The sequence below is a fragment of the Struthio camelus genome, chromosome 3 (genome assembly GCF_040807025.1).
Source record: "Struthio camelus isolate bStrCam1 chromosome 3, bStrCam1.hap1, whole genome shotgun sequence".
Lineage (NCBI taxonomy): Eukaryota > Metazoa > Chordata > Aves > Struthioniformes > Struthionidae > Struthio > Struthio camelus.
This window is the reverse complement of record NC_090944.1, coordinates 80787494-80814504: the sequence shown is the minus strand read 5'-3', so window position 1 is coordinate 80814504 and position 27011 is coordinate 80787494. Positions and strand designations below refer to the sequence as shown.

General features: G+C 39.3%; 1 protein-coding gene across 8 annotated transcripts in view; it reads right to left on the bottom strand.

Moving 5' to 3' along the window:
- Nucleotides 1-27011, bottom strand: part of SYNE1 (spectrin repeat containing nuclear envelope protein 1) — a 324712-nt gene that overhangs the window by 38658 nt on the left and 259043 nt on the right. For all 8 annotated transcript variants that reach the window (XM_068938684.1, XM_068938685.1, XM_068938687.1 and 5 more), the window contains 16 exons: nucleotides 24724-24879; nucleotides 20914-21069; nucleotides 19983-20153; nucleotides 18373-18506; nucleotides 16559-16763; nucleotides 15245-15427; nucleotides 13958-14104; nucleotides 12736-12890; nucleotides 12207-12354; nucleotides 8988-9082; nucleotides 7844-8078; nucleotides 6887-7081; nucleotides 4763-4888; nucleotides 3842-3997; nucleotides 839-997; nucleotides 167-333 (listed from right to left, as the gene is read on the bottom strand). In XM_068938684.1, coding sequence (XP_068794785.1) covers nucleotides 167-333; nucleotides 839-997; nucleotides 3842-3997; nucleotides 4763-4888; nucleotides 6887-7081; nucleotides 7844-8078; nucleotides 8988-9082; nucleotides 12207-12354; nucleotides 12736-12890; nucleotides 13958-14104; nucleotides 15245-15427; nucleotides 16559-16763; nucleotides 18373-18506; nucleotides 19983-20153; nucleotides 20914-21069; nucleotides 24724-24879 — 2588 coding nt within the window. The remainder of the gene's footprint in view (nucleotides 1-166; nucleotides 334-838; nucleotides 998-3841; nucleotides 3998-4762; nucleotides 4889-6886; nucleotides 7082-7843; nucleotides 8079-8987; nucleotides 9083-12206; nucleotides 12355-12735; nucleotides 12891-13957; nucleotides 14105-15244; nucleotides 15428-16558; nucleotides 16764-18372; nucleotides 18507-19982; nucleotides 20154-20913; nucleotides 21070-24723; nucleotides 24880-27011) is intronic.

The following is a 27011-nucleotide window of genomic DNA, read 5'->3' as shown; positions in this document are numbered from 1 at the left end:
TTAAGTACAACGGGAAGGAGAATTTCACTGAAATATGCTGAGGGATGAGAATAAACGCATTCACAGTTAATAAGAAAAGGTGGACGTGAGAAAGGATTTTAAATCCACGGTATCCAGTACATTAATCTGTCCCATATAGCCCTTAAAATCTAATCTACTGTTTTACCTGGCGGCAATGAGATCTAGAAGATGTTGCCATCTGTCGTTGATTTTGCCAAGTTTGTATTCAATCTCTGATGCTTTGCTCTCATGGCTAGCTTTAGCAAGTCGCTCTCCCATTTGCTGGAGCTGGACTTTATTCTCTTGGGCTACAGCAATTTCCTCTTGATAATCCTGGTCAGCAAAGAGCAATCAAGGGTCAGGGTTCCTAATCTGAATACAATCTACTCTGCACTACTAACCAAAATGTAAGAAAATTTTAATGTGGTTTTGTTTTTCTGGTGTTTAATACAATGGAGAGACAAGCTCTTAAATATTATCATATAACCATGAACAGCCTTATCAGAAAAATGAAAGAAACCATTCTGTAAATACATATCCTACAGTTAAGACACTCTTCACAGGCAACTCTGATTGGACATTTACTAAAGGATTTGGTTGCCTTTGACTTGGCATTCATTTAAACAATTTTCTAATACCCTGAAAGGTCCCATCTCAAGAAAGACAGGAAAAAGCTGCATAGCGAGAGAATACAAACAAGTAGTCTTACTGGAACATATAAACATCTATGCCAGGTATAACCTCCATTTCAACTAATTCAGTATCCACTCTGCAACACAAACCAAGCAAGCAGTAAAAGCATAGTATGTAAGTGCATACGCAGAGCAGAGCACTATACCTTTTTAAGTTTATCAATCATTTCTTCTATGAGGATGTCACCATTTTGAGAAACCTTACTTTCCATTTGTGTCAGCCACTCACAGAGCTCCTTGTTCTTCTCACTGAAGACAGCCCACTCATTCAATCTCTCACTTACTTGCTGGCGACGTAAGGAGACCTTAAAACATTTGCAGAGTAAAAAAACCCAACAAATTAGTAAATGCATTTAAGGGATGGTTGACGCACTTTGTGTCTCAAGATGAACTCTTCCGGCTCTGCAAATGTACTCCAGCCACTTAGCTGCCATTAAAGCAAACTGGAGTTGTCCTGCAAAAATCTTGCATGACTCTGAGTTTAAAGATAAGTGTTAATCTCTGGATTCCTGTTAGCTAGATCCTGCTGCATACAAGCAGGTGTCCAAGTTAGGCTCAGAAGTCCGTGAATATATTCTGTTTGGTAATGTCTCTATTCTGAAAGGTTTTATTAAGACAAGTAAAAATAAATTTCCTTATAATTTTGCCCACTTATAAACTGTTATAAAGTATATTAAGAGTTTTTTTTTTCCATTTGAGACATTAAATAAAAAAGGAAGATATAAACGCTTGACTAAAGCACAAACTAGATATATGCATATAAACAACATCTAGTGCAGAAAAAACTCTGACAGACTGCATAATTTGTGCATGAGCATGATTTGCAAGTAGGGTTAAACCAAACATACACTGTATTTTGCAAAAGCAATTTTCTGCTGGAGTTCTAATACATACATTTCATAGACGACAATTTCTGCAGTACTGGCACGACAACTTCAGAGATTCTAAAGGACTAAGGTATGATGTAACACAAAGGAATAGGCATAAAATGTTAGTTAAAACAGACAAGTGCTGTGGTTAATGAGGAAGAAGAAAAACACTGCTCTGTTTAATTGCTATAGCAGTGGTACCATCAGACTGAGATTAATAATAGACAGGGATGGAAACTGAAATCAAAAGAGTTGCAGAGGGTGAGCACAAAATCATCTCTCCAGCTTCTGACATTTGTACAACTACTTACTTTGTCTCCTTTGTAACTCGAGTTGTTTCTGACTTTGTATCAGAATTTCAACTGAGAAGATGAAGACTGCATCTGCTCTTTCATAAACGAAAGTGATTGCTGTACGCTCTAACTACAGCGCTAGATTTAATAGGAGCATGCACGTAATCTCACATTTCCTTTCTGTGGTTCTAAACTTGATGGTAGCTTTCCGGAAATAAGCAATGGTTGAACAAAACTTCATCAGGTTACATCCTGAAACACTCAGTATGCACAAACCTAAGATAAACATTCTGTATTTGGCTCCCTCCTTCACCATAAACATAGTGCAGTCACTATGCTGTAGTTTAGAAGTATCCAAGCTGATTCACTCAAATGCAGCTAACTCACAAGTTCTGAGCTATTAACTTTTAAGCATTTTTCCTACTTTTAGCGTATTTTTTGCACCCTTCACAGGTTCCTTGCATAAGGTAACTATTTCCAAGCTAGCCCATGTATGTCTGCACTGCAATCTCTACTGAACCACAGGAAAAAAGATAAGGATAATCTGAAAAGCAGGATGAGGGAGAGCCCATTATCTGGTTCTCTAAGTGCAAGAAATGGACTAATAGCATGATGCACCTGAAAATCACATAATACTGCTGAGTGCAGTTCGCAGCCAAGCATGTCACCCTCAGATTAAGAGAAGTGCAAACACTAACGTCTGAAAAAAGAGAAGCTGCAAGCGGAGCAGAAGGTATGATGGAGCGATAATGGGGCAGGGAGGGGACATCCTTCCTGTGCCTAGCTCCTCCCAGCAAAGCGCAGTGAACTGCACTCCTCCTGTGTTTTCTCAGCCAGTCATGCCACAGTCCCACATCACAGTGTACAACTTATTGGTTGTTTTCTCAAGTCTGCTTAAATATGACCTCAAGGCTGTGACAAAGTTCAAGAGATCTAGAAACATAAGCGGTAACTAGAGCAAGCGCTTCAGTGGACGTTAACGTGATCCAGTAAGAACAAACGTTTCTTAACAGAAGTTTCTTCTTCGTAATAGAGCGCATGTCTGTGTGGGGGAGAAGGGCAAAGAGTGGGAGAGGTTATGCACGCTTCCCACCTTCAGATACCTCATGTGTTAGCTAAATTAGGCAGTTAGTCCCCCTGGGTTGCCTCTGTTGTTGGGAAGGGAGGGGAAGTATGTATGTGTGTGTGGGGGGGGAGGCTCCTGCTTTGAATTACCCTGGAGAAACCTCCAGAGGGACCTTTTAGCAGCTAACATGGGGGTTACATGGGATGCATCTGCCCACACACCAACATCCACAGCTAGATGGCTTGACTCACTTTATGGTTAAACAGCAAATGCCGCCACTCGGTGTCGTTCACCTCATCAAACAGCTTGCTGTGAAGCTGGCTGACTGCACATGGGATTAATCTTGCCCAAGTGAGGTTCCATAAAGACAAGCTGGCATGAACCCTGAGCGTTACTTGTGCTAAATAATTATGCAGGTTGTAACATTTCATCAGGAAAAAATCATTTCCAGAGTATAAGGAGTGGCCTTAAAAAAAAAAAAGAAAGGGACCACATACATACTACACCTGCATCATTTAATCACTGTGTCAGTCCCAGCATCCCTCCAGAAATTAGATTCTTGACTATCACTCCACTTGAGGGGACTGTTCTGTTCCAAGTTTGCAGTCAAGTAAAAGGTTGTTTTTTAAAGGTTGGGTTTTTTGCCAACAAATTTTGTAATTTTTGCGTACCTCATTCTCAAAAGCCCATGTCAAACACCTTGATATGCTTTATGTTTGAAATGTCAGATGTAGTTTCCTCAGCTCCACTGTTTCCAATGAAATCTGTAAATTCATCCCTATAAACAGGCAGGCTCAGTTTTAATTTGAATGGTACCTGTCTCCACATGCATCTTTTCTGATAGTTGCCCCCTGCATTCAATTTTTCCTCCAACACTTTTATACCCTGCATAAACATAGCAGCGCTCAGTACTATACTTGCCTGGTGGCACAGCTCCTCCCATTGTCTATGCAGAAGCTCTACGCGCTCATTGAGGATTGAGATATCATCTGCACTGATGTAAGCAGAGAGTGTATCCTTTAGCAGGGAGAGGTGTGCAAGGTCATCTGTCCATCCTTCAACAGCATTCTCTAATTCCTAATTAAAAGAAGTGCACAAGGAAAAAGGAACAGTTTACCAACACATAACAGTTTGAATGTGTTCAAGAAGCAGGCAGATACCGTTGTTATCCCACTGAATTAACAAAGTCGTATCTCAGCAAACCTACCATTTCAAGGGACTATTTCAGCCTGTTTAAGAGAAAAACACCAATTCCATGTGTCAGTATTTTCAGAGAATGATATATCAGCCTTGTAACAAGCAGTCACAAAGTAAAGTACCATTCAAATATCTCCAAAGCTTGAAGACATTTGGGGCTTCCAAGTACTGGTTTGGACCTTTCTGTAGTGAGAGTATTTTCACATTTCACCATTTATCTAAACAGCAAAGAATATAGGATAAAAGCGTGTTACCTAAGATCTCTCTTACCTCAAATAAACTGTTTATTTGAGTTTTACCTCAAATAAACTGTACAGATACTATGTGCTTATTTTTCCCCTTTAGAAAAAACTTTAAGTGAGAATTTCTTAAAGAAATAAACACATGAGTATTTAGCAATCTTACAGTGCTTTTCAGACTCTATTCTGATCTCATTTTGACCAGATGTTTGCTTACCATGCCGGATTTTCACTGTAGTGAGATTGCTCAGGTGTGCTGTCCAAACGCTGTATGGATAGCTTCTTAGCTTGTCACAGCGATGGCTTGCTGGTTTGCCTAGCCAGTAAAAGCCTACTGTACACTGGAAGAGGTTACTACAAAACGCAAGCGATGGTAAGTTAAATAGTCAATAGACAAGTACTTTACCTTGCAACGAATTTGCTCTGTATGCAACTCATCATGGTGTTCTGGCAACGGCTGAGAAAGCTTTTTTCTGAATGATCTTAGCTTCTCCAGGGAGTCTCCTATGCCCTTTTCACATTTTTCCCAGTCCTGAAGGCAGAATCAGTATTATTAGACTTTAATTCAGATCTGTATCACACTCATGTCAGTTGATTTGACTAATTAACCACGAAACAGTGAAAACCTTGCATAATAATAGCATGACCTGAAATTCTCCTCTCAATAATACTCAGAGCATCAGAGCTTGGGTCATATGTACAACTATGGCAACTTGTCTTTTATGTAGAGCTCTGCTAGTAGAAACACACAGACCTAAGCCTCCTACTATTACAGGGCTGTCTAAATCTTTTCAGTAAAGCCTCTCCCTCTGAAAATGATTTTCTACTTCCTCTCTTGAATGCCTGTATTAAACAAGCCACTATACTTTCACAGAAGCTCCATTCAGATGCATCATGCTCCAGAAGAAAACGGCTGGGGATACTGCAAATTCAGGTCAGACTGAAATACTGCAGTACCTCCCCAAATTATGATCCTAGCAGCTATAGTCAGTTCAGCGTTTGTATACTTTCCAAAATTTTAAATAAGTCCAAGGTAATCACACCCTACCAATAGTCACCAGACAGTACTGCTTTACCTGTCTCACCTGTGTGTTAAAGCCTGCTAAAAAAGTATTCACAGAGAAAAAAAAACTGTAAAATAAGCCAGTCAACCTACAACGAATGCCAGTTGTGTGATACCAGAAGGTATGGAAACTTATTTTTCTTAGCTGTCTGTTTCAATGCTACTTTTCTTCCACCACTGCCTTTGTATTTCTCGCCTTCCATTTTTCCCAAACCATGCCAATATTTCATGGTCCTCTTCAGAATGGGGCTTACAAATAACAGGTCTTGCAAAAAACCTCTCTTTAGCATCTTTTTTCCTCTCTCTTTAATAGTATGGCCTTATATGATAGTAGTCTGCGATGTTATTAATGACAAAACATATTATTAGAATGTACTGCTTGTGCTTCTCATTTGGTCAGAAGATCACTACAAAGTCACGTATTTAAGGCCAAGATAGCATCATGTAAAGCAGCATCAATATCCATGAGGCCATTTATACAAACTGCATGGTAATTTCCTTTCTTCTTCACCTTCAAGCATCAAGTTTTATATTTTCACTGGAACAAAATGCCACAGAACCTGTAGTCTTCCCAGATAACAGTCTTCAAGACTAAAAGTTCCTAACCTAATTCTTAGCAGATGCCCAACTAGAGGCTGAGATAGAAGGAGCACAGCTTGAAAGAGGGAGAATTACCTACTTAGCTGAACTTTTCTGAAATAATATTTCATTTTCTTGCACTGTTTTGCTTCTTGGTATTTACAAACAAAATTACAGTGTCTGTAATTCTGTAATTCTATTAGACCTCTGCAACTGTTCTCAAAAGCACTTGCCCTATTCTGCTTAAACACACACAAGTTCAATTTTCATTGTTCTCCCTGGAGTGAGTAAAAGAGAGACACACAGAGACCAAAGTTGAATTCCAGCCTATCATCTTGAGTGCTTACAGTGAGGTTAGCACATACCTTGGACACAGCTTACATTAAAATACAGTTCAAGGCTCCCTCCTTCAAGATCACAGAAATTTACTAAAACAGCAAATATTCAAGACACTGGAATGAAACACAAACTACTTGATGGCTGGATACAGCTTAACACTGGCATGTAGAGGGAATAAGGAAGATCTTATTTTCAATATAGTGTGTACGTATAAAAACTGACCAGCATACTGCAAAATAAAATACACTTTTGCTATGTGTTGAAAATAGGACTTGTAGACATTCTTAAGGCACACATGATTTGCAGTATCATTTACTGGCAGTGCTGTGGAAATAATTAAAAAATATCAACTAACATACAGGCCAGTTGTGAAGGAGTACCATTTCTGTTTTATAGATTTGAAAATCGGAGATGGTGAAAAGAAATGGCAAGGTCATGCAATTTCTGTATTTGTTCTCATCTCTTGATGAGGGGTGAGAACATCAGGGTTCACAGTGCAAAACCGTGAACTCGCTGAAAGAATAAGTATATAAGAAACCGCACACTTACTTTCAGTAGTAAAGCAAGCTGTTTCTTTTGTTCCTCAAGTTGGATGCTAGCTGTCTTCCAGCGCTCCTGAATTTCAGTAAGCTCTGTTTGCAGGGCTGCCTCGGCTCCACTGTCAGCACAGAGCAACAATTGCTTCCCAGCTTCCACAGCGAGGATATAACTCCCTTGCTGCCTTAGGAGAACTTTCTCTTTAAGCTGCAAAGATCAATGGCTTTCTGTCAGCTTTGTCTTTTTAATTGCAGTTAGCAATTCAGTGCAATTCATCCTAAAGCCCATATTTTACCAATTAACTTCTAACTAATAGATAGGATACCTTGGCTTAAGCATAGGCTACTGTCCAAATGCTTTACCCTACCCTTTGCACAATCACTCACTGCAGCAAGCTATCAGACAGGACATTTCTCCACAGAGATAAAGACATGAAAAGACTTCACTCCCTCCTCATTCATATCAGTATCTCAATCGCTCTTCAAGAGGAATACTTCCTCTTGAGCCTGTTATGCTCATAAGCTTTATTATTGTACAGTATCTTCCAGACAAAAAGCTTGAAGACACCGAGCTGCTAAACAGATACTGCTAACCTTGCATTAAGTGGACGTCAAATACTCAAAGCCTCCTTTTTCTTAGCTGGAACACATTTCTAAAACAAGATATTATTTTTGTGCATTTATTTTTTCAAGAAAGCTTCAGGGAGAGGTTGGTTATAAGCAAAAGAGGAACAAGTAAGGCTGAAAAGAGAGCCCCTAAGTTCTATACTGCATATTCTGTTATGAACTTCAAGTTCCCTTCCATCAAAAGGGCTCCAAAGAAAAACCAACATCCAGCATCGCTTTCTGCAAAGCAGACAACCTGAATCTAATGCACTTTTTAAATCATCAGAACTATTTAAAGTATGAAGGCTACAAAAAGGGTGTGTGCTTTTTTTTCTCCTTCTTTCTTTAAACACATTAGACATACTTGCACTTCATCCAGTAAAGCTCTGGCTTGCTGCAGCGGGATAGGAGCATTGCCCAGCCCACTCACTGGCTGACAGGACATTTCCACCAGCCACTTGCGCAGTTTCTCTGCCATCTCCCTATAGCGTTGCCACTGGTGGATCTGGCTGTCAATGATTCCCCTCCTCTGCTGTGCCCGGCGAATTACTCCCTGCCATTGATTACTTAGAAGGGTCAGCTTCAGATAAAACTCATCTCTGTTTAAAAAAAAAGAAAAAGAAAGAAATTCACAATAACCTTCATATTGTGATCCGTTTCTTTAATGGAAAAAAATGGAGGGAAAGGGAACGTGTTTTCTGGCTGCTGATTACGAACCACGAGGAGTAAAGCACTGAACTCTCATGCAAGTTGATGGAGGTTGGAGTACACACTTCACGTGCAGGGACTCCTATTAGGGAGGAGCCTAATAATAGCCCCTAAAGGGCTCCTATTATCAAGACTAAAAAAAACCCCAAACCCTTAACATACGAAACACTTCCTCCTTCCCCCCAGGAGTATACAAAGAAACCCTAACATCCCAATAAACAGTTTCTTTTATATTTGGATCATGATACCCTTAGCAAAGCCAATGCACCTATAGAAGTGTGAAGCCATTAGTGCTGCATTGATTTTCATGTATTTGATCTTAAGCTTTTAAAATAAATTCTCTGAGATGGGAATGGATTTTTCTTCCATCACATTTGTGCTGTAGGTGATTTGAAGTGCCAGCAGAGAATCCTCCTGGGACAGGTAAATCCCCAAATGTTTTAAATCAAGTACAACTCACTGTAAATCTGTCACTGCATGCTCCTTTGTGAAAATAACATTTTGGAGGTACATCAGAACAGGCATACAAAGATCCAAGACCAATCTTTGTCAGAGATGCAGCCTGAAGGCCGCAGTTTTCTCAAATACATTCACATATTCACCCCAAAGCATCCTAAAGAACACTGTCTTAAATAAGACCTGACTAATCAGTAGATTAACCACATCAGGATTAACTTCTACCTCAAAAGAGTCTCATCTGAAAAATGACATCTTACGCCATCTTCTCTGTTTAAAGGTCACCCACTAGTTTAAGTATTACTTCACATAACCAACAGCAGCAACAGCACAGAAAAGTGTACCTGTCATCCACCTGTCCTTGCTCTAGGAGGTGCTGCCCATCAGAGATAATTGAATGCAAAATCTGCTGGCGGCTGAACATCTCTGCCTGGAATAGCTGTTATTCAGGAGATAAGGATGTTAAAGCAAGATCTTACATTTTCACTCCATGTGTTTGTACTGGTAAAAATGAATTTTCACTTATTTAACCTTGTTCCAAATGGATTCAGTGGGAGTTTTGGCATGAACTTAAAAAGGAACACATTTAACAATTTTATTGCTGGAGTTAACTTATTGCTTTTAGTAATTACTATTAGTTCTTTGGAGTTTTTAAGCACTATATTTAAAAGCTAAATAATTTCAACAGAAGCTAAGCTTGATGTTTCTTTGGGTATAAATTTGTGACCAGCATTATAATTTACAACACAACCTAGATAGGGTATTTATTGTGGGAACGCAAGGGAACTTTTATTTTCTGATATGTTTAAGAATATTATAGTCTGTTACCTTGTTAAATGGAATTTATGTCTGCAGTTTGTGCGAGAAAGTGTTATTCAAACTTTGAATACAATTTTACACTGCCAACACAGCCTCTTTAAAAGAAACTGCTAGCAATAGGAAGGTAGAAATTAATTAGCTAATTTATTTTTCCCTCTGGTCATTGTCAATTTTTGTAAAACTTTTAGAGGTCACGTATTACTTAAATATTGCCCAACTTAAGACAAACAATTATATACGACTTAAATATATATGATTTAAATATGTTTTTAAAAACATCTTTTCTCTTAGTAAGAAATTTCTGCTCCTGTCACCTCTATTTCTGTCAAGGTGGGGGGGATGAATGGAGCACAGGAGGCAACATCTATCAGTATTATTGAAAGATTGAGATTAAACATTGTTCAACCGTTAGATTAAACTGTCACTTTTTTTTTTTTTTCGAGAGAGATAAAAAGGACAGGTGAAACAAAGGCTTATCAGCATGAAGAACTGTCCTTAGAGTGGATGTACGTACTCAATCCCTATCCAAAACCAGAGATACTTCTGTCAACACCCACTTGTTCTGTGCACACACATTAACCATCTCTGTACATAAAGGGATAATCCATTATGTAGCACCACTTGCCATTCCAATTTCTTCTTATATGTAGATCACTAAGAAACATAGAAATAGAAGATCAAAGAAGGAGGAAAGGAAGGCAGGCAGAGGAGTACACAATACCAGCATACTTCAGTAACTGAAGTTGCTGGCAAGCAACGCACCCTCTCCCAACACCTTCTCAAATACTTGTCTTGGTGCACTCCCACTGCGATGGAGTCCCATGCGATGTTCTAGCAAGCAAACTGTTATCTGGAGAACTGTGGAAGAATGACTTCAAGATTGCCCTGACAGACAGAGTTATCTGATGCACATGCAGGTATTAGTGCGTGGTATTTGGAAAAGGCATCATTCCCATGTTGCTGGTTTGCAAACTTCAGTGGGAAGCTGTTCTAAGTAAGGCCACTGAGGTAGCTGGGGTCCTGTCTGAATAAACATTAGCCATGTTATGAGTCAGCACTGTAAAGTTGATAACAGAGCTGGATGCATCCCAGTATCTATTCTGGGAATGCGTGTAGAAGCAACATATTTTCTCATTATCTTCACAAATACAAAACAAAACAATCTAGAGAGTCATCTCAAGAAGTTCAGACTTGACCTTTCTCTTTCAGTTGTGAACAGGGGAAAGCAACTTCTTCATGATTATTAGGAGGCATTGTGAAGAACACTGAGCACTGGGTACATACATTTGGGTAATACAAAATGCAAAAATAGCTGGGGGTAAAAAAAATTTTGCAATTTACAACATTTGGTTAAGATGAAATGTAGCCGATGAAAGAGTCAGATATTAGTTCTTTAAATTCCAAGAGAGGACTTCATTGTCTTAGGAGAAAAAAGCTTCCACAAAGCACATCAGTATCCTGTAGCTAACTGCTCAGATCAAGGTTTCAAGAGAGAATGTTTAAGATATGCACTATTTTGATATTCAAAAAGATCCCTCTTAACCCTCTAAGAAAAAGTATAGCTGTGACCAAATACAACAATAATATGAATTTATTCCTTTAGACAGTGATGAGTTCTGGACATTTATAACTCTCTCAGAAAAGTGAGATTTCTCAGATTTCAAAGACACACTGTCCAGTCAAGGCTGGCAGAACTGAGTGGAAATGAAATGGATGACATTTGCGGAAGCAAATGTAGCTAAATGCTAAAGGAAATGTATGCTAACATTCCTCTATCAGCAGTTCATCCAAACACTATGCTGTGAGATGCAAGATGAGAGGGGGTGGAAAGACATGACTTCCCCTCTGATCTGACTTAGAAGATCTGGTCTGAGTCTACGAGTAGGTCAGCTGACATCTGAAAAAGTTGTGGGAACTCAAACTACTGTATCCACTTGGGAGCCTTAGTATGAAAATTGACTTGTCTTACTTGATCTTTACCAGGATTCTTGGCAGTAACAACGTGGGTGGAGAAAAAATGTGCGTCACTTGACTTGACCAAAGAATCATAAAGGCATCTTCCAGTAAAAACTGAATCAGTTTGTCCTTGCAGAAAAAGCTGGGCAGTTCTTTCCTACTGCAAACAGGTCTATAGACAAATGACTCTAGCATGGAGTGAAGATTGAATCAGTTTGTACTCCAAGCAAATATTACCCAAGGGAACACAAATGGTCACTCCACAATGAGTTACACAACTCAGTCCTTCATAGAAAAGTCTTCTTATAACATGCTCTTCAGATGCTGTGTATGTTGTCAATTTGATAACAAATGAACAAAATCAGAGTAACTGAAAGAACAGAGACTGAAGCATCTTCTGCATTTAGGACTGAAGACAAAGGGCCAAAGTGCATGAGGATAGTTAGACTTTGTGAGAAGAGCAGTATAACCCCTCTGCCTCCTCTGGCACTCCTTGATTCCCCTGGTAAAAAAATAACCTGAAGTACACTAAATATAGGGACATACACTCGGAAATACTGATGAAGGCTTCATACACAAAATATTAGACACATATTTAAACCCTCCTCTAAACTGCGTATCACTGATATATTTGCATGATGCTGTTTTTAAGTTAATATATCCTCACAGGGGGCAAATATAACTCATTTCAAGGCGTACTACTACACTACTCCACAAAAGAGTGTGCGTTCCATTTAAGTAGAAATAGTATGTGTTGTAATTATATATAAATACACATTATGACTTGCCTCATGTGCCCTCTGTTGCTCTAAAAGGCGCTGGTAGTTTCCAGAAATCTCTGCAGCCAGCTTCTGCTCAGTCTGTACTAATAAGTCCATCCAAGTCTCACACTTCTCCAAGAAGGTCTGATGCTGCAGCAAGAAAGACTGCAGCTTACTGAAAGGAAGAAAGTTGTATTCAGTTAAGGTTTTCTGCTCTCACAAACAGTGTTAAGAGAGTTCTCCAGTAACTTCCAGCAGAAAACCAAATCAGACAGTATTTCTTTTCCTACTGAGCTGCCTTGCTCCATTTGTTTAGTCTACCCTTTGAAAAGTACCAGTTTTCCTCATTTCAAATTCTACTCACTGGTCACAAAATCACTATCTCAGCTCAGCACTGAGGCATTGGCTCACTATTTGTTTACAAGTACCTCAAAAGAAAGGAGCTTTGGTTAATGAAATGCCTGTAACATAGAAAGTTTTCCACGCTCTGCAGAAGGTATACTTTCTAGTTGATGTAACCTAAGAAAATTATACAATGTTTTTTAGCTGTCCTCACCTGAATCTCTCTGTAGTCTGAGATGAGATCAGAGACCAATGTCTGTTCAGATTCTGCATCCTTTTGATTTCTTTATCATTTAGTGGAAGCCTGTAACCTAGCTCATTAAGGCGGTCCAAATCTGGCGCCATGCTGCTGAACTTCAACATCTGACTCTGCAACAAACAAACAAAACCCAGTAACTAGGAAGTTCCCTAATAACATTACTATAGCCTGCAAAATTATGAGCTAGCACTCAGATAATTTTGGCACAGCCTTGGTTGCCACCAAGTGGCAAGCAATCCCTATGCCAGAGAAGAATTCCATTTCCAGTTTTGAGCCTCTTTGGTTCCAGTCCAGAAAAAGGCTTAAGCATACGCTTAAACATGCAGAAAGATGTACTTCAATTGCACCTGCTTAAGTGTTTTGCTGAACTGGGGACTTACCTCCCAGAGCTGCAAAAGAAGGCTACTGTTTGAAGTTGTATGTCTATACTGCCAAAAAGCTGAGTCTTTTTTCTTGACTGTTAACCTGACTGTGAGGCTGGCAAATCTATATTGCATGTATAGACCTTTTTGTTTTGCAATGCAGACATATCCAATTCACTAAATTAGGGAAATGTCCTGTGCTTGTTAGCATGCCCAAAGTGGTACTAGGTGTATAGTTAATTCTGCTAGAAAAATAATGGAAGATTAAAATGAGAAAAAAGAGCCCAGATGGCAAAGTTCATCAACTTCCTATCAGGGTCTCTAAAAGAGAAGGAAAAAGCCAACAAAAACAAAGAGCAGAAGAGCGCAGATATATATTACACGGTACATGGTATAATGCACACAGTGCCCAGTTTCACTTCAGTAAATCAAAATATCCAAAATGAGTAGATGACTTGGTTCCTAAACTATACACCACTGAGACAGGAATTGCATAAGTTCAAAAAAAGTAGAAAGAAAACAAGATGAAGGAAATCTCCAAAAACTTCTGAAATTGATTTCCATTCCTGTTCTAATTTGATATTCATTTTATTTTAACCAGTTTGCCTTTTTATTTACTTTTTTCTTAAAGGCACAGTAACATGGACAATCACTCCTTGACTGCCACCAGACTTTGAATTTTTCAGTCTTACACTTTGCATGAGTGCTAGGCATTTAACACACACTGAATGCAAGTAAGATTTCTGTGGACATGCTGTACTACAAATTAACCAGGTCATCATAAAAAATGAATGTTTTCTACACTGATCACTCACTTTGAGTTCCTCCATCCTACTCTTGATTGCTGAGAGATCAGATGAGTGACTGGGATCTTGTCCTTTCAGTACTTCTTCTGCTTCTGTTATCCAAGCCTCAAGGACTTGCAGGTTCTTGGCAAAGGTTTTATAGTCCAGTACTCCGGCCTTAAACAGAAAAGGACCCACAATTTAACAACTTAGTATCAGGACAACTTATTGCCATTATGCTCCTTGTTACCCTTATTCTAGACTTAAGGACAGCTGTATAGGCGGCAATTGTGTAGGGGCATTGTGTAGGAGCATTTGTAACTGCTGTTCTTCTCACAGACCAGTCTGTAGAGTTAGGGTTTTGTTACCATGGGGTCACTGCTATGCCTTTGCAGTAAAGGCTGCCTCACATTAGAACCTGGCACTTTTAAGTCCTTTTCATGCATGAAAATAAGACTTGATCATAGCAAAAAGGAAGCACTTCAGCAAAGCACGTAAGGATCTCCCTGCTTGGAGATAGCTCATCTTTTCTAATCGCCTTCTGTGAAAGACCTCCACTTAATTTACTGATCGATGGAGAGAATTACTAGTTGCACTTACTGAAATCTGAAATGCAAAATCTCTCCTATGTTTTGTTTCCTCATAGCATGGTGGTTTTACAAACACATTCTAGACATATTGGATTTCTTGGATAACTGCGCTTGTCACCCAAACAGAAGCCGCTGCCTTGTTATTTTCTCACCCATATACTTTCCTTTGGAACACAGTCTGTTGCTCCTTTTTTGCCCATTAGTCCCCGATGAAACTAGCAATTAGCAACATATACTGTATAGATTTGGAAGCAAATGGTATTTGTCAGTATGACCACTGACATTAACAGTCAAATCAATTTCCATTCAAATCAATGCTACATAATTGTTAAGAATCTCTCCTCCCTCTGTTTTACCACTAAAGAACTACCTGGGAGGAGAGATTGCTTCCTGAGTGAGCACTAGCTGCGGATCCAGCTGTAAGTATTATTGCTGTCTGCAGAAGGAACGTCTCACTTGGCATTTCAGGATGAACATGTTCACTCTCTGCCATCAACCTGTGTGGTATGCTCTCCTATTCCCGTATATTGTTCCCTCTTCCAATTTCTCTGCTCCGGACTGAGCATATTTTTTTCAGGAGGCTGCTTAGCTGCAACCTCCAGGGATGCCTATAAAATGCTGATGAAAAGCTAATACCACCCTCTTTTCCCATGCAATTTTGGCTAACCTACCCGCTTTCAGGTACAACAGCATGATCAGGTGCAGGGACTGAAAACACTTTACATACCTGAAGTACAGCCTGTTGCTTGTGAAGAGCCTGTTCTAGAGTTGACAGATTCTGGTTCAGAGATAGCTGATCAGACTGTATAGTTGCTGCTGCTGAAGCCTCCACTCGGCTTTTTAGCTCCTCTCCTAGTTCTTGAAGAACAACTAGTGACTCCTGTGCTGTCTTCAAATCTTTGAGTAGATCCTGTGGCAACACAGCAAACAAAAATATGAATAGTTACCCTGACACTCTGAAGTGATGCCATCTTCACCTGGTCTAAAGGAGGAATGAAATGAGTGAACTCCACCACTATACACAGGACTTATATTCACTACCGTATTTCAATGCTAGTGTCCACTAACACTCTGTATGCAAATGAAATGATGTGCAGAATAAAAACTATGCTGAAGTACTTATGTGCAGGGGAACAGAAAGAAGTGACTGCTCAGCGTCTTTGAACAAGTGAGACAATTCTTGTTGAAATGAATGCTTTGAATCTACTGAGATGCTGTTCCTATGCAGTGGAAGCCCTCACTGTGGACTGGAGCAGGCCTGACTAGACTTTCCTCTTTTTTTTCTGCTATGAATTCCAAAGGGGAGTGAAAAATTAACTTCTACTGTAATGGCTAAAGAATACGGCATCAGGACATGAAGAAATTATTCTGACTGACCAATTTTGGTTGCCAATCCAGCAGACTATGGCAGCAAATGCTTACAAAGCTCATTAATGTGCTTATTTTTCTCCTGCAATTGTTTCTCCTACACTAAGAAAGTTACCTTTTTCATATTCTTATCAGTGACACTTAACATAAACTCAAAAAACACCAGAATCTAACCATGAACAGGAGATAAATTATCCTGCTGCCCTGAGATACAGTCTCAAAAAAGGAAGAACCTCAAGGTTTCAGAGTGAATGGCAGCCTTCTGTAACGAAGGATAAAGAAACCCATAACGCTGAACATACACAGTCTCTTTTCAGACAAAGCGAGCAGCCTTCAGTGGTGGGGGCAGAGTCAAAAGATCTTACATTTCTTTCTAATGTAAGGAACTCAACGGACTTGACAGAAATATTTGCCCAAGCAAGAATCTCTTGGATAAGCAGGGACTTCAGATTGAATCAGATGATATAATTTATCCATCTCCTCCAGAGATGACTTTTGATAAACACTTCTGAAATAGTACACCAACAAGGAATAATGGAGGGGAACATGTGAAAAGTTCCGGAAACTCATGAGGTTTGGGTAGCAGAGGTGAAGCTCTCTCTCCTGTGCCTGAGGGATGTTGTAATTTAAGCCCATGAAGCTGTGCGAAAGTACAGAGCTTAACCGAACATACGTTGCAATCCTGAATCCAAGCGGCAACCTCGTCATCGGCAATGTCTTTGCTTGTGGCAGTCTTCAAGAGTTCATTGGTCTGCTCTTCACGCTGCCGGACCGCGGAAGAACACTGGTTGTAATAGTCCTTGTATCTCTGCCAAAGCTGAAGGAGGCCCTTACTGGCACGCAGCTGCTCTGCAATCTCTTGCAGAAGGTTGTTCCACCTGGCAAAGAGATCGGATGAATGATCAAAGCATGTGAGTTCACAAGAACTATCCCAGCCCCTCTTCCTCATTGGCATTTCCCATGGTGTTCTGGCTTTTAAGAAATTTGGTAATAGCCATGATCCAGATATACGAGGAAAAAAATGCAACCCAAAAAATATGCTCACAGCTGCTTGAAGTGTCACATCAGATCAGATCTGTGGTCCATTTTGGGTGCTGCATATTAAGGTTTGGGTTCAGAGCTGGAGCACACTTTGGAAGTAAGCCTTCTGTTGTCCCCACTCAGCATGTTTTGGTTCACCTAGAACAGGCTCTGTGTCCCATGACTGGCCAGAACTAGATTCCTGCGAGGGCCAAAGAGACCCAAAACAGGCATATATATGAAACTATTTCTTCTGAATGGGTTTCCTCCTTCCTAAATACCTCTGAAGGTATTTAAAATCTTAAATCTCTGTGTACCTCCCTTCTAAATTATGCCCACAACTATCAGAATTCTTTATAGTTTTATTATGCTATTAAATCTCTAATCCTTCTTTCAATCCTGTTAATTCTTGGCTGTAGTAGCAACCAGAAACAGCTAATTTCTCAGTCTACGATATGAAAATTATTTCTAATATTCTTCTAAAAAATTTGCTGGTTTTATTGAATTATACCATCATTTCTTTACTACAGGAAACCACAATCTTTTCAATTGTTATCATGCGATGGAAATGATAAAGTGAAAATTTTCTCAGTCGTCTCTGAAACTCTTACCTCCTACACTATCTTCTTCAAAACAGGGTGAATAATCCCTCCCCTCCACTCCCAGTATTCCAGGATGGGATGGACCACAGATTAAAATCAATTTGGCATGACTGCATTTTGTAAAAAAATTCAACTTCCCACCAAAGCAGTTTTTCCTCTTGCACCCTGCCTTTATGTAGCTTCTCTGAGTAACCCCTCACACTGGTTTTCACACGGATTCCAGGTAGCAGAAGCTATTTTCCAAGCTACTGGCCAAAGCTTATGTCTTCTTTCCTATCATGCCCGTCCTACAGCTAGAAATAGCCATCTGAAAAATGGGGAAACTGAGGCATGCATAACAAACATAAACTTTTATACAGCATTCTCATTTTTTAAATGCAGTATTATTTTGCAACAAGGGATTTATGAATCTAGCTTGGCAAAGCTACTGACCGTAACGTCAACATCCTTTGCTGGAGAAAATAACGTTTCTCTTATTAGTAGCAGCAAACGAGTCAGTTCTCCTCCAGCCTTTGGCATTAGGGGGTTCTATACCCCTAATCAACCTCCCAGCATATGCTGACAATATTTTCTCCATCATTTCTGTGTTTCGAATGTGTTACTGTAGAAAGTTCACTAACATTTTGGGTACTTTTAAATGAGAAATTACCATTATTCTGTTATTGCATTACTTAGTATTTCATCTGCCGTTGTGATGTACAAAAAAACAACACTTTGAGCAGACTCTCAGTATACCTGTATAAACAGGTATAAACAGTCTGTATACCTCTATCTGGGTAGCCCTATACGATGGAAAATTAAAGTCAATGGATAAATTCAAAGGTACCACTGAAAGTAAAGTTCAGCAAAAACACAGGTCTTCTACCTCATATTCATTTCTTTCAAAGTACTGCTAAGTGTTTCAGTCACTGGTGGGTGACACTCTTTCAATAATTGATTGGTCACGGAGCCAAATTTCTGTAAGCTATTTTCTTGCTTTTCCAATTCATCTTGTAGGCTCTAAAACAGAGAGAAAAAGAAAAAGATACAGGAATTATTACTATCGCATGAGGTAAAAAAATTTGGTATATATTAATTACATTATTAATTATATAATTATATAATTATATAATTACATACAGGTTATGAATGTAAAACTTGATTTAATGTGTTTTTCATCTAAATATAAGGTTGCAAATGCAAAAAGAATTGTTAGGTCAAATTGATTCAATATTCAGGTACAGCAAAAAATAAGTTTTTATATAGTATCTTCTTGAAATGTCTTGCAAAATAAATGATTCTAAACAAATACTCTTGCACAGAAGGATTTCGAAACTGAAGGACTTCAGTGCATGGTACTGCTTCAGAAATAGAAAATTAACAGACTGAAGAGAATAAACAAATATAATTAGGAAAAAAATGCACATTTTTCCTGCGTTGAATGAGATGAAAAAAGAAAAGTAACAGCATAAAAAACTCTATTCTGAAAAGAAGGCTCTTGCTCCTTTGTTTATCATACTGAAGTGCCATTGGCAGTGAAAAATTTACTTTTGTTTTTTTACCTTAAATATTTGTATTTATATTACAGTTTGAACAGCCTGGAAAAATCTCAACCTGGTTAAACAGTATGGTCAAGATCTTACTAAATAAAAAAGTAATTTGCAGTACTTATTGTTTTATTGACTCTTCTTCCTTGATATGTAAAAAACGAAAACATGGAAGAGAGACTGTAAAATGCACTAATGAATGCTCTTTGAATCTTGGTTTGGAAACTGCAGTTTTTGCTCAGGACGTTTGGCTTTATATCTGTCTGGACTTCCAACCATGCAAAATATTTAAATGATAGAGTCAAATTATATTTCCTGGCAAATATCAGCATATTAGTTACTTTAAGCACCTGGACATGTTTGCATAACTTTTTTTTTTCCAAAGATAACAGCTTTTTTGAGGTTATTCTATGCAAACAACGTTCTCAAATATAATTTTGCCAGAGGAGTCTCATTATATTTTATGCTTTTCTTACAGTACCAGCTTGGAAAACCACTTGACTATATGAGTATCTCAACTTTGGGGACATTCGTTGTTTTGTTCACTGCAAGCACAGGTTTGCAAAGAAAACCTTTAAAATATGATCTCAACGTGTGCCCGTAGCTCAGAAGCCTGAAAATGCAGAGAGAACCTTTAACAGTCACCAACATGATTTAAAAACTGCTGAATACTTGACAGTAAAGTTAAAAACGTAAAGAGCAACCTCAAAAATCTAGAAAGGAAACAACTATAAAAAGTCATCTTTTAATTTTTTAAGATATGAAAGATGCAAATGCTATCTGTGCTTGATAAATTAAAGTGTTCTTTTAATGTCAAATGGTTTTCATGTGTCTGTACTTTCATTCCTTATGAACCAAAAATCTATAACTAGCTACATCCATGCAATGAGGATAATTTCATCCTTAAATCTATCCTTAGTATGTCAAGAGGCATGGTATTCCTTTTCACCTGAAGGTTATCAACTTGGACTTTCACAGCTTCCAAAGAACCAGTAAGAAGATAAAAACGGGACAAAGAATATCTGGCTTCCATCAGGTAACTATTCAGTTCTTCATACGCCACTTTGTAAATGCTCCACTGATCAAGAACGGACTGCAACAATAACTTCAGTTGGCTAACCTAGGAGGAGGGAGGGACCAAAAAAAAAAAGTAAATGAAAAACATTCAAGAGACATTTCCTTTTGGTTTAAATTATTTCCTTCTTTTTGATGTTAGGTATTATTTGTTCTACATGCTTAACCTCAAAGCTGTTGGAGAAAGAAGAGAAAATATTTTGCATGTCAGCTGGGCTTACACTGGGTACAGTAGAACCTTCTGCTTGACTTTAAAAAGCTATAGAAGACTAGGATGGAGGGGACTGAGAAGATATGCAGTCTGTCCTACTTTGCTGCAAAGTACAATCAAGAGAAATTTTGTAAGACTATGTACCATGTGTCACTAACACAGGCACGTCAGCCTATGAAGTGAAGCAAGAGAGGCTAGCACTACCACACTGCATGCTTCTTGAGAAGACAGGCTGATGCATTCAGCTTTGGACACTGACAGTGCTGATCTCTTCCTTATTCCATATAAAAGACTACGTGATCTGCGTGCTTGAAAAGGTAATTCTTTACAGAACATTTTGTGCCTTTCAACTAAACATCAGGAAGCATCTTAAAAACTTTGTAAGAATTTAAAAATTCCCTTGAAACAGGAAAAATTAGGCCCATTTTATCTGGAGCGTGCATACAAACTTTGGAACGGATGGAAACAGGGGCACTATTCAGAATCTCTTCCCCTATCAGACAGAAGAAATTCACTAGCTGCATATTGGTAATTCCCCCTCCTCCTGCATGCCCTAGCCCTGAAGCTATGATTTGCCCCTGGATGACTCTTTTACCATGTGATCCAAATTGGCCCAGGAATGGTTAATTTCTTGCAGTGTATTCATTACAGCAGAAGAGACTTCTTCCTTCTTGCTTTGTATCAAAGAAAGACCAATCTGTTCTACGTTTTCTACTTCTTTTTCCTTTGCTCTAATTGATTCTTCTAATTCCTGAAAAGAAAAATAAGAAAACTAGGTATTTTCATTTGTTTATTTGGATACGGACTGCCTTGAGATAGAAGAGATGCCCATAAACTCTCCAGTTCGTACAATGTCAAAAAACAGGAAAGGCCCGCTTGTATGCTTTGGCTTTTTATTCTCAAGAGGATCATAACTCATCAGCAATTTTACTGAATATTTTATGTTCCCTTTAAAGCATAGCTGTTCGTCTTTAATGCAGAGGACATGCTTCTATTTAAATTAAACTTCTGTGAAATCATTCTGCTCTCATGTAAGAGTCCAAAAATCATTAAAAAAAGGACAGTAGTTTGAATACATGGGAAAATTGCTGTGTTTCTTAGCTTGTCCTAAACACTGAGAGAGCTTTTTAATTAGCCCACAGCTGGCTCAAGGCTCTGGAAAAACTGAATTTTGCCACCCAAGGAAAAAGGACAAAATAAATTCCTAAGGCAAGATGTCAATTTGCCATGCCTCCCCTCATGAAGTGCAATCTTTATGCCTTCGCCAGGTCCCAGCAAAGCCCCTTGCCCCAGGACAGCAAGCCTTCCCTTTTGCTAGATGACAAGCTCATTGGACTCCAGCCAGTGATAACAATGAAAAGACTGCAGGAATTTTTCTTATTGCCTCCCCAAGGTCTCTCATTGTTGAGAAGCATTAATGAGCTCAATAGCATTTTGCTCTGCTCAGCGTTCCCACACCCAAACCCAAGCAAACTGGAAGACGGTGAACGGTTGGTGTGAAAGCAGGTGAAGGAAACAGGGTTGAGTATGTAAGCTCCGAGGCCATGACAGGCTGTGAGTGGCTGTTCTGCTGGTTCAGGCAGGTGCCTACTGTGTCTTTGACTGAAGATGACCCTAGATTTGTCATGGAAATGCTGATCCAAAGTTCTGTTTTTATCACGTTTTATCAACAAGTGAAACCCAGCAGCTCTGGTATGTAACATTTGCTAGTTTTACTAAGCCTGTGCTCCTCCTCACGCCTCAACAGCACAACAATGAAGTTACAAACTGAAGGACAGAGGATGACAGGACTTGATGCGAAACTGCTATTCATATGGCACGCTCCCTTGACCCCACTGCAAGCCGTGGACCTATAAGCACGGTTTCATGGCACGCTGCAGGGAGGTGCAGGAAAGTCATGCAATGACTCATATGGAAGCTCTGCAGCCTCAGCTAGTGCAAATGCTGAGTCTCAGCAAAGCTGAAGTACACCTTGTACTTAGGCCAGCACAAATTTGTGTTTACCTGTCTGGAGATACACCCTCCAAGATTAAGTAGTCACCATGATACGGACAGTGGGCTGTGAGGAGCTAGGAATGTTGGGTATATCTTGGGATCTAGGGTTACATTTTCAACTGTGTCTACATTCTCCAAGCCATACCTTATGGACAGAGCTGAATCATCAGGGAAAGAAAACAAACCAACAAAACTCTGGACAAACTGAAAACCCATGTCTTTCAGTAAATTAATCTCCCTAAGAATCAATCATTTGATCAATCAATCAATAAATGAACCATCACCATAACAGACTTTACATTTTACATACCAGGGAGAGTATTTGGAGCCCATTTCTGCCCTGCAACTCTTGCTATTTACGTCTGCACACATACAACACATTTTTGTCTGCATACATAGTAAGTCATATGTGCAACAGTATTTTTGCTATACTGTTTATTCTTAACTTTTTCTTCTGTATTGTTTCATATTTCTTCTAACTTCTAGCCATGACTTTGTTCCACATTACCATTTTGGAATAATACATCTTTCTCTACCATCTGACACCAAAATAAACACTTTTTAGTTGCAGAGAGTAAATCTGACTTTTCAACCAGTGGATTTTAACAGTAAAAATATATATTTAAGTTTGTACAACGTTGTTTCAAAACTGAAAAGGTAAAATGGACAAAAGCTTCAAACTTCAAGAACAGCAAATATTTCTGGCTCTCTGTGGAAAGAGTTTTAAAAAATTATTTTAATCCAATAAACGGATTCAAGAGACATCACAGTTTGTGATCTGTGATGGAAAAACATGGTTGCCTATTAATTTGACACTAGGCAGCTACTAACATTGGTTAATAATTAAGCTGCAGCTTTTGTACTAGTTGAACTGGATACCTGGGAGCGTCTGATACAGTTACTTCTTAAACAATTTGTTTCTCTACTGATCAAAGCTTTGCCATTCATAACTGACTCCCCAAGCATATTTGCTAACTTCTCTGACCAAAGGGAACCATGAAGGTGATAAATCAGATTCAGCTTTGAACTCCTGCCAAAGAGAGCCTCCCATTTAGGAGGCCTCCAGTCAGGCTATGCTAAACTACACTTGGTTCAGTCATATGGGTTTACTGTGCTGAAATCATATACACACTTGATCTGAAACTAGGCATCCAGTTTAAAAATCTGAGTTAAGAACTTGGAAAAAAAATGATTTCTGATGTCTGGCCTTACCAGTTCTTTGCCTTCACAGAATCAAAGATGGGTTAGCAATACTGGTGAATATAGATTTAATTCTCTTACACATTTCACTGGAATAGATTTCCAGCACTTCTTTTTGTGAAGACATATCATATTCCTCCTCTTGATTAAATGCATGGGAGAAAGGCAGCCACACCAAGATAAGCTTCCCTACTCCTTTTTAAGGGGATGAGCACATAAAGAAGTATGTATCAAGATTGTAGGCATGCAGTTGTTCTGACAGAGTTCAATTAAACATTTGCTCTCGCATTAAATTTATTATGTGGTGTCTGGTAGGGAAAAAAACTTGTTAACAAAAATCATCTGAAGCTGGATACCATGTAGAGGCCCTGTTTAGAAATTCAGAACAAGTAAATTTTCCCTATATATCTATAAGCTTGAGCCACAGTCTCACATCTCCAGAAGAAAGCTTCTGAATACTTTACTATGTGCCTCTCCTAGTAAGATGTTCAGAATCACCTGTGATTCCCTATTCACTGCTGTGTAGCTCTTGTATGAATTTTACATGAAAAACTGAGGTGGTTACGATCAAGAGTGTCTAATATGCAGCTGAGCTTTTTGCCTTTTTTTGCCCATCCCAATCATGGTAGTCCTTTTTTCTTTTGGAAGGAAAAGAGACTTCGGCTCTACTTGCTACTCTGAACTGTTGAATATTTGCATAAATTTGATTCCTTACACTTTTTAAAAAGGACCTTAAAACCTCCCTTCATTCTAGTATCTTTCTTTGAGTAGTCCTGAGGAAAGGAGAATATCGGGGGAAAAAGAATGGAAAAAAAAAAGGAGGGGAGGAGGAGAGAAAAAGTAGTCATGAGACAATCTCCCCTCCATCAAGTTTCTGAATAATCAAGCATGATGTTCATGATACCAAGTTCCATAAAACTGGCCAAGCAGAAATGAGGGCACATCCTTCTGACCACCTTTATAGCTCAGCATGCCTGGCATGCCTGGAAGCATCCACACTTTAATACTGGATGCGTAAAGAATAATGGGTTTGGATGCTTCTGAGTGCCTTTATTCCTTGCATTTTAGGAATGAAATCTCTTCCTCACTGAAGTAAGGGGACATTATATCATTCACTTAATTGAACCTAGATATCACATGGCTTTAAAACTTGTTTCTAACTGCTGGAAAGAGCACATACAGAATATTGTTATTTATAAGGGGACATTACCTGACAGTCTTTCAAAGCATTCTGTACTGAAGCCTGGTCTCCAATTCTCTGTTGCTTTTTCAGTTTCCTCTCTTGGGTTTCAAACCAGGTTTTTAGGCACTGCACATTATTTTCATATTCTGTCCAGGATTCCTGCAGACTTTCCAGTAGCTGGATCTGTAAAAAAATATGAGTATATGCTTCCTCATACAATTCTCTCTAATTTTGGGCCAATTAAATAAATCAGTGAAGACAAAAACTGACCAGTGCCTTCTCAGGTAAAATCCACTGCTTTCAAAATTTAAAAACAGTATATGCTTTCAAACTGGAATGTATTAGCTATTTGTAAAAGAGTACATAATAAAAAACACTGCTCCATCCAAGAATAATTCTATTCAGATAGCTTATTTAGACATTAATGACTTCACTGATTTAAGATGTAAACATAGATTTTATGTTCCTTGCTTATGAATGTGACAAAGCAGATGAAGATTCATATTACCTCTTTCTTTGTCGACTGACTACTTTAAAATTATCTTGATTTTTCGATTGCTGCAGGTGCTATTCAGTGGAGAACCAGATAGCATTTCTGTTCTTTGAAAGTGCTTGAAAGAATTCAAGAATAAAGCAGAATTTGAAAATGGCAGAGTTGTCATAAAAGGCATTCACATTACTTAAGGTAACTCCACTGTAGGGAATGCTTTCTCATTTTAATTCGTCGTAATCCTAATTAGAACTGGTTGAGGATGCGATGGTCAAGCAGCCTTGGCCACAACGACAACGAGATGTTTGTGTTTAAGATTCTGAGCGAAGGAAGTAAAAGAAAATAGCAGGCTAAAGACCCTGGGGGCTTAGGAGAGTAGACTTTGGCTTATTCAGGTAAGCATGATACCACGGGAGGCTGTCCTGGTGAGCAAAAGAATCCAGGAAGCCGGATGATCTCCAAGGACATCTTCCTCGAATCACAAAAATGACTCCTCCCAAGCTGCAAGAAAACAGGCTGGCATAGCAGGAACCCAGCTTGGGCTGAACTGAGAACTCTTAACTCAGCTCTAACGCAAAAGGAAGCGTGTATGGAAGTGGACTACAAAGGAGTGTTGTCATATTAGGAAACCAAAATCTTGGCTGGAGTTAAAACTAGTGAGAGACAGAAGCCCTTTTTGTTACCCTTTCCAAATATATCATAACCAACAGGAAACCAAGGAAAAGCTTGAAGTACATAGTGCCTTCTTTCCTCCAGTGTTACTGATGAGGTCTCCTCTCATGACTTCCTGGTCTTCATGTCTAGTAGCAAAGTTTGGCTGCCAGAGACGCTACCCATGGTGGAAGAGGAACGAACTAGGGACTACTTAAATAAACTAAACATATAGAAGCCCACAGAACCAGAGAGGATGCATCTGAGGATGCCAAAATGACTGCAAGGCAGTGCTCTCTATCACCTTTAAAAGGTCATGGTGATCGGAGGAGGTTGCTGAAGCCTGGGAAGAGGCAAGTGTTAGGTCCTTCTTCAAAAAAGGCAGAGAGAAGATCATGGGAACTACAGGCTGATCTGCCTCACCTCCGACTTAGGAAGACTATACAGCAAATCCTGTCAGAAACCATTTCCAGGCACATGAAGAACAAGAAGGAGCGACAATCACGGGCTTACCAAGGGCAAATTGTGCCTGGCCTACCCGATTGCCAGCTATGACGATATGACTGACTGGACAAGGGGAAAGCAGTAGCTGTTGTTTACCTTGGCTTTAGCAAGACTTTTCACACAGTGTCCTTGTAGCCAATTTGAGGAGATATGGACTCTATGGGAGGACTACGAGGAGGGTAGAACACTGACTGGAGCTGTTAGGCTTAAAGGTTAGTGGTCAACAGTTCAAGGTCCATCTTGTGATCAGTTACGAGATGCAGTCCTCAGGGGCATCCTGGGGCTGATATTGTTTAATGTCTTCGTCAACAACCTGGATGACAGGACGGACTGTGTTCTCAGCAGATTCAAAAACAGCACTGAGTTGGCAGGAGTGGCTCATATGTTGGCGAGTAGGGCTGCCATTCAGACAGATTCAACAAGATGGAGGAATGGGCTGACGTGAACCCCATGAAATTCAGCAGGTCCTGTGACTGAGACAAAGTAACCTCATGCAACAACAGAGGCTGGCAGCAGGCTGGATAGAAAAGCAGCTTTGCCGAGTGCTCTGGTGATAGCACCTAGGTGCTCTGGTGGCCAGTAACTTGAACACGGTAAGTCAGCAGTGTGTCCATGTGGCGACGAAGGCTAACTGCACACTGGGCTAGATTATCGAGAGTGCTGCCACCAG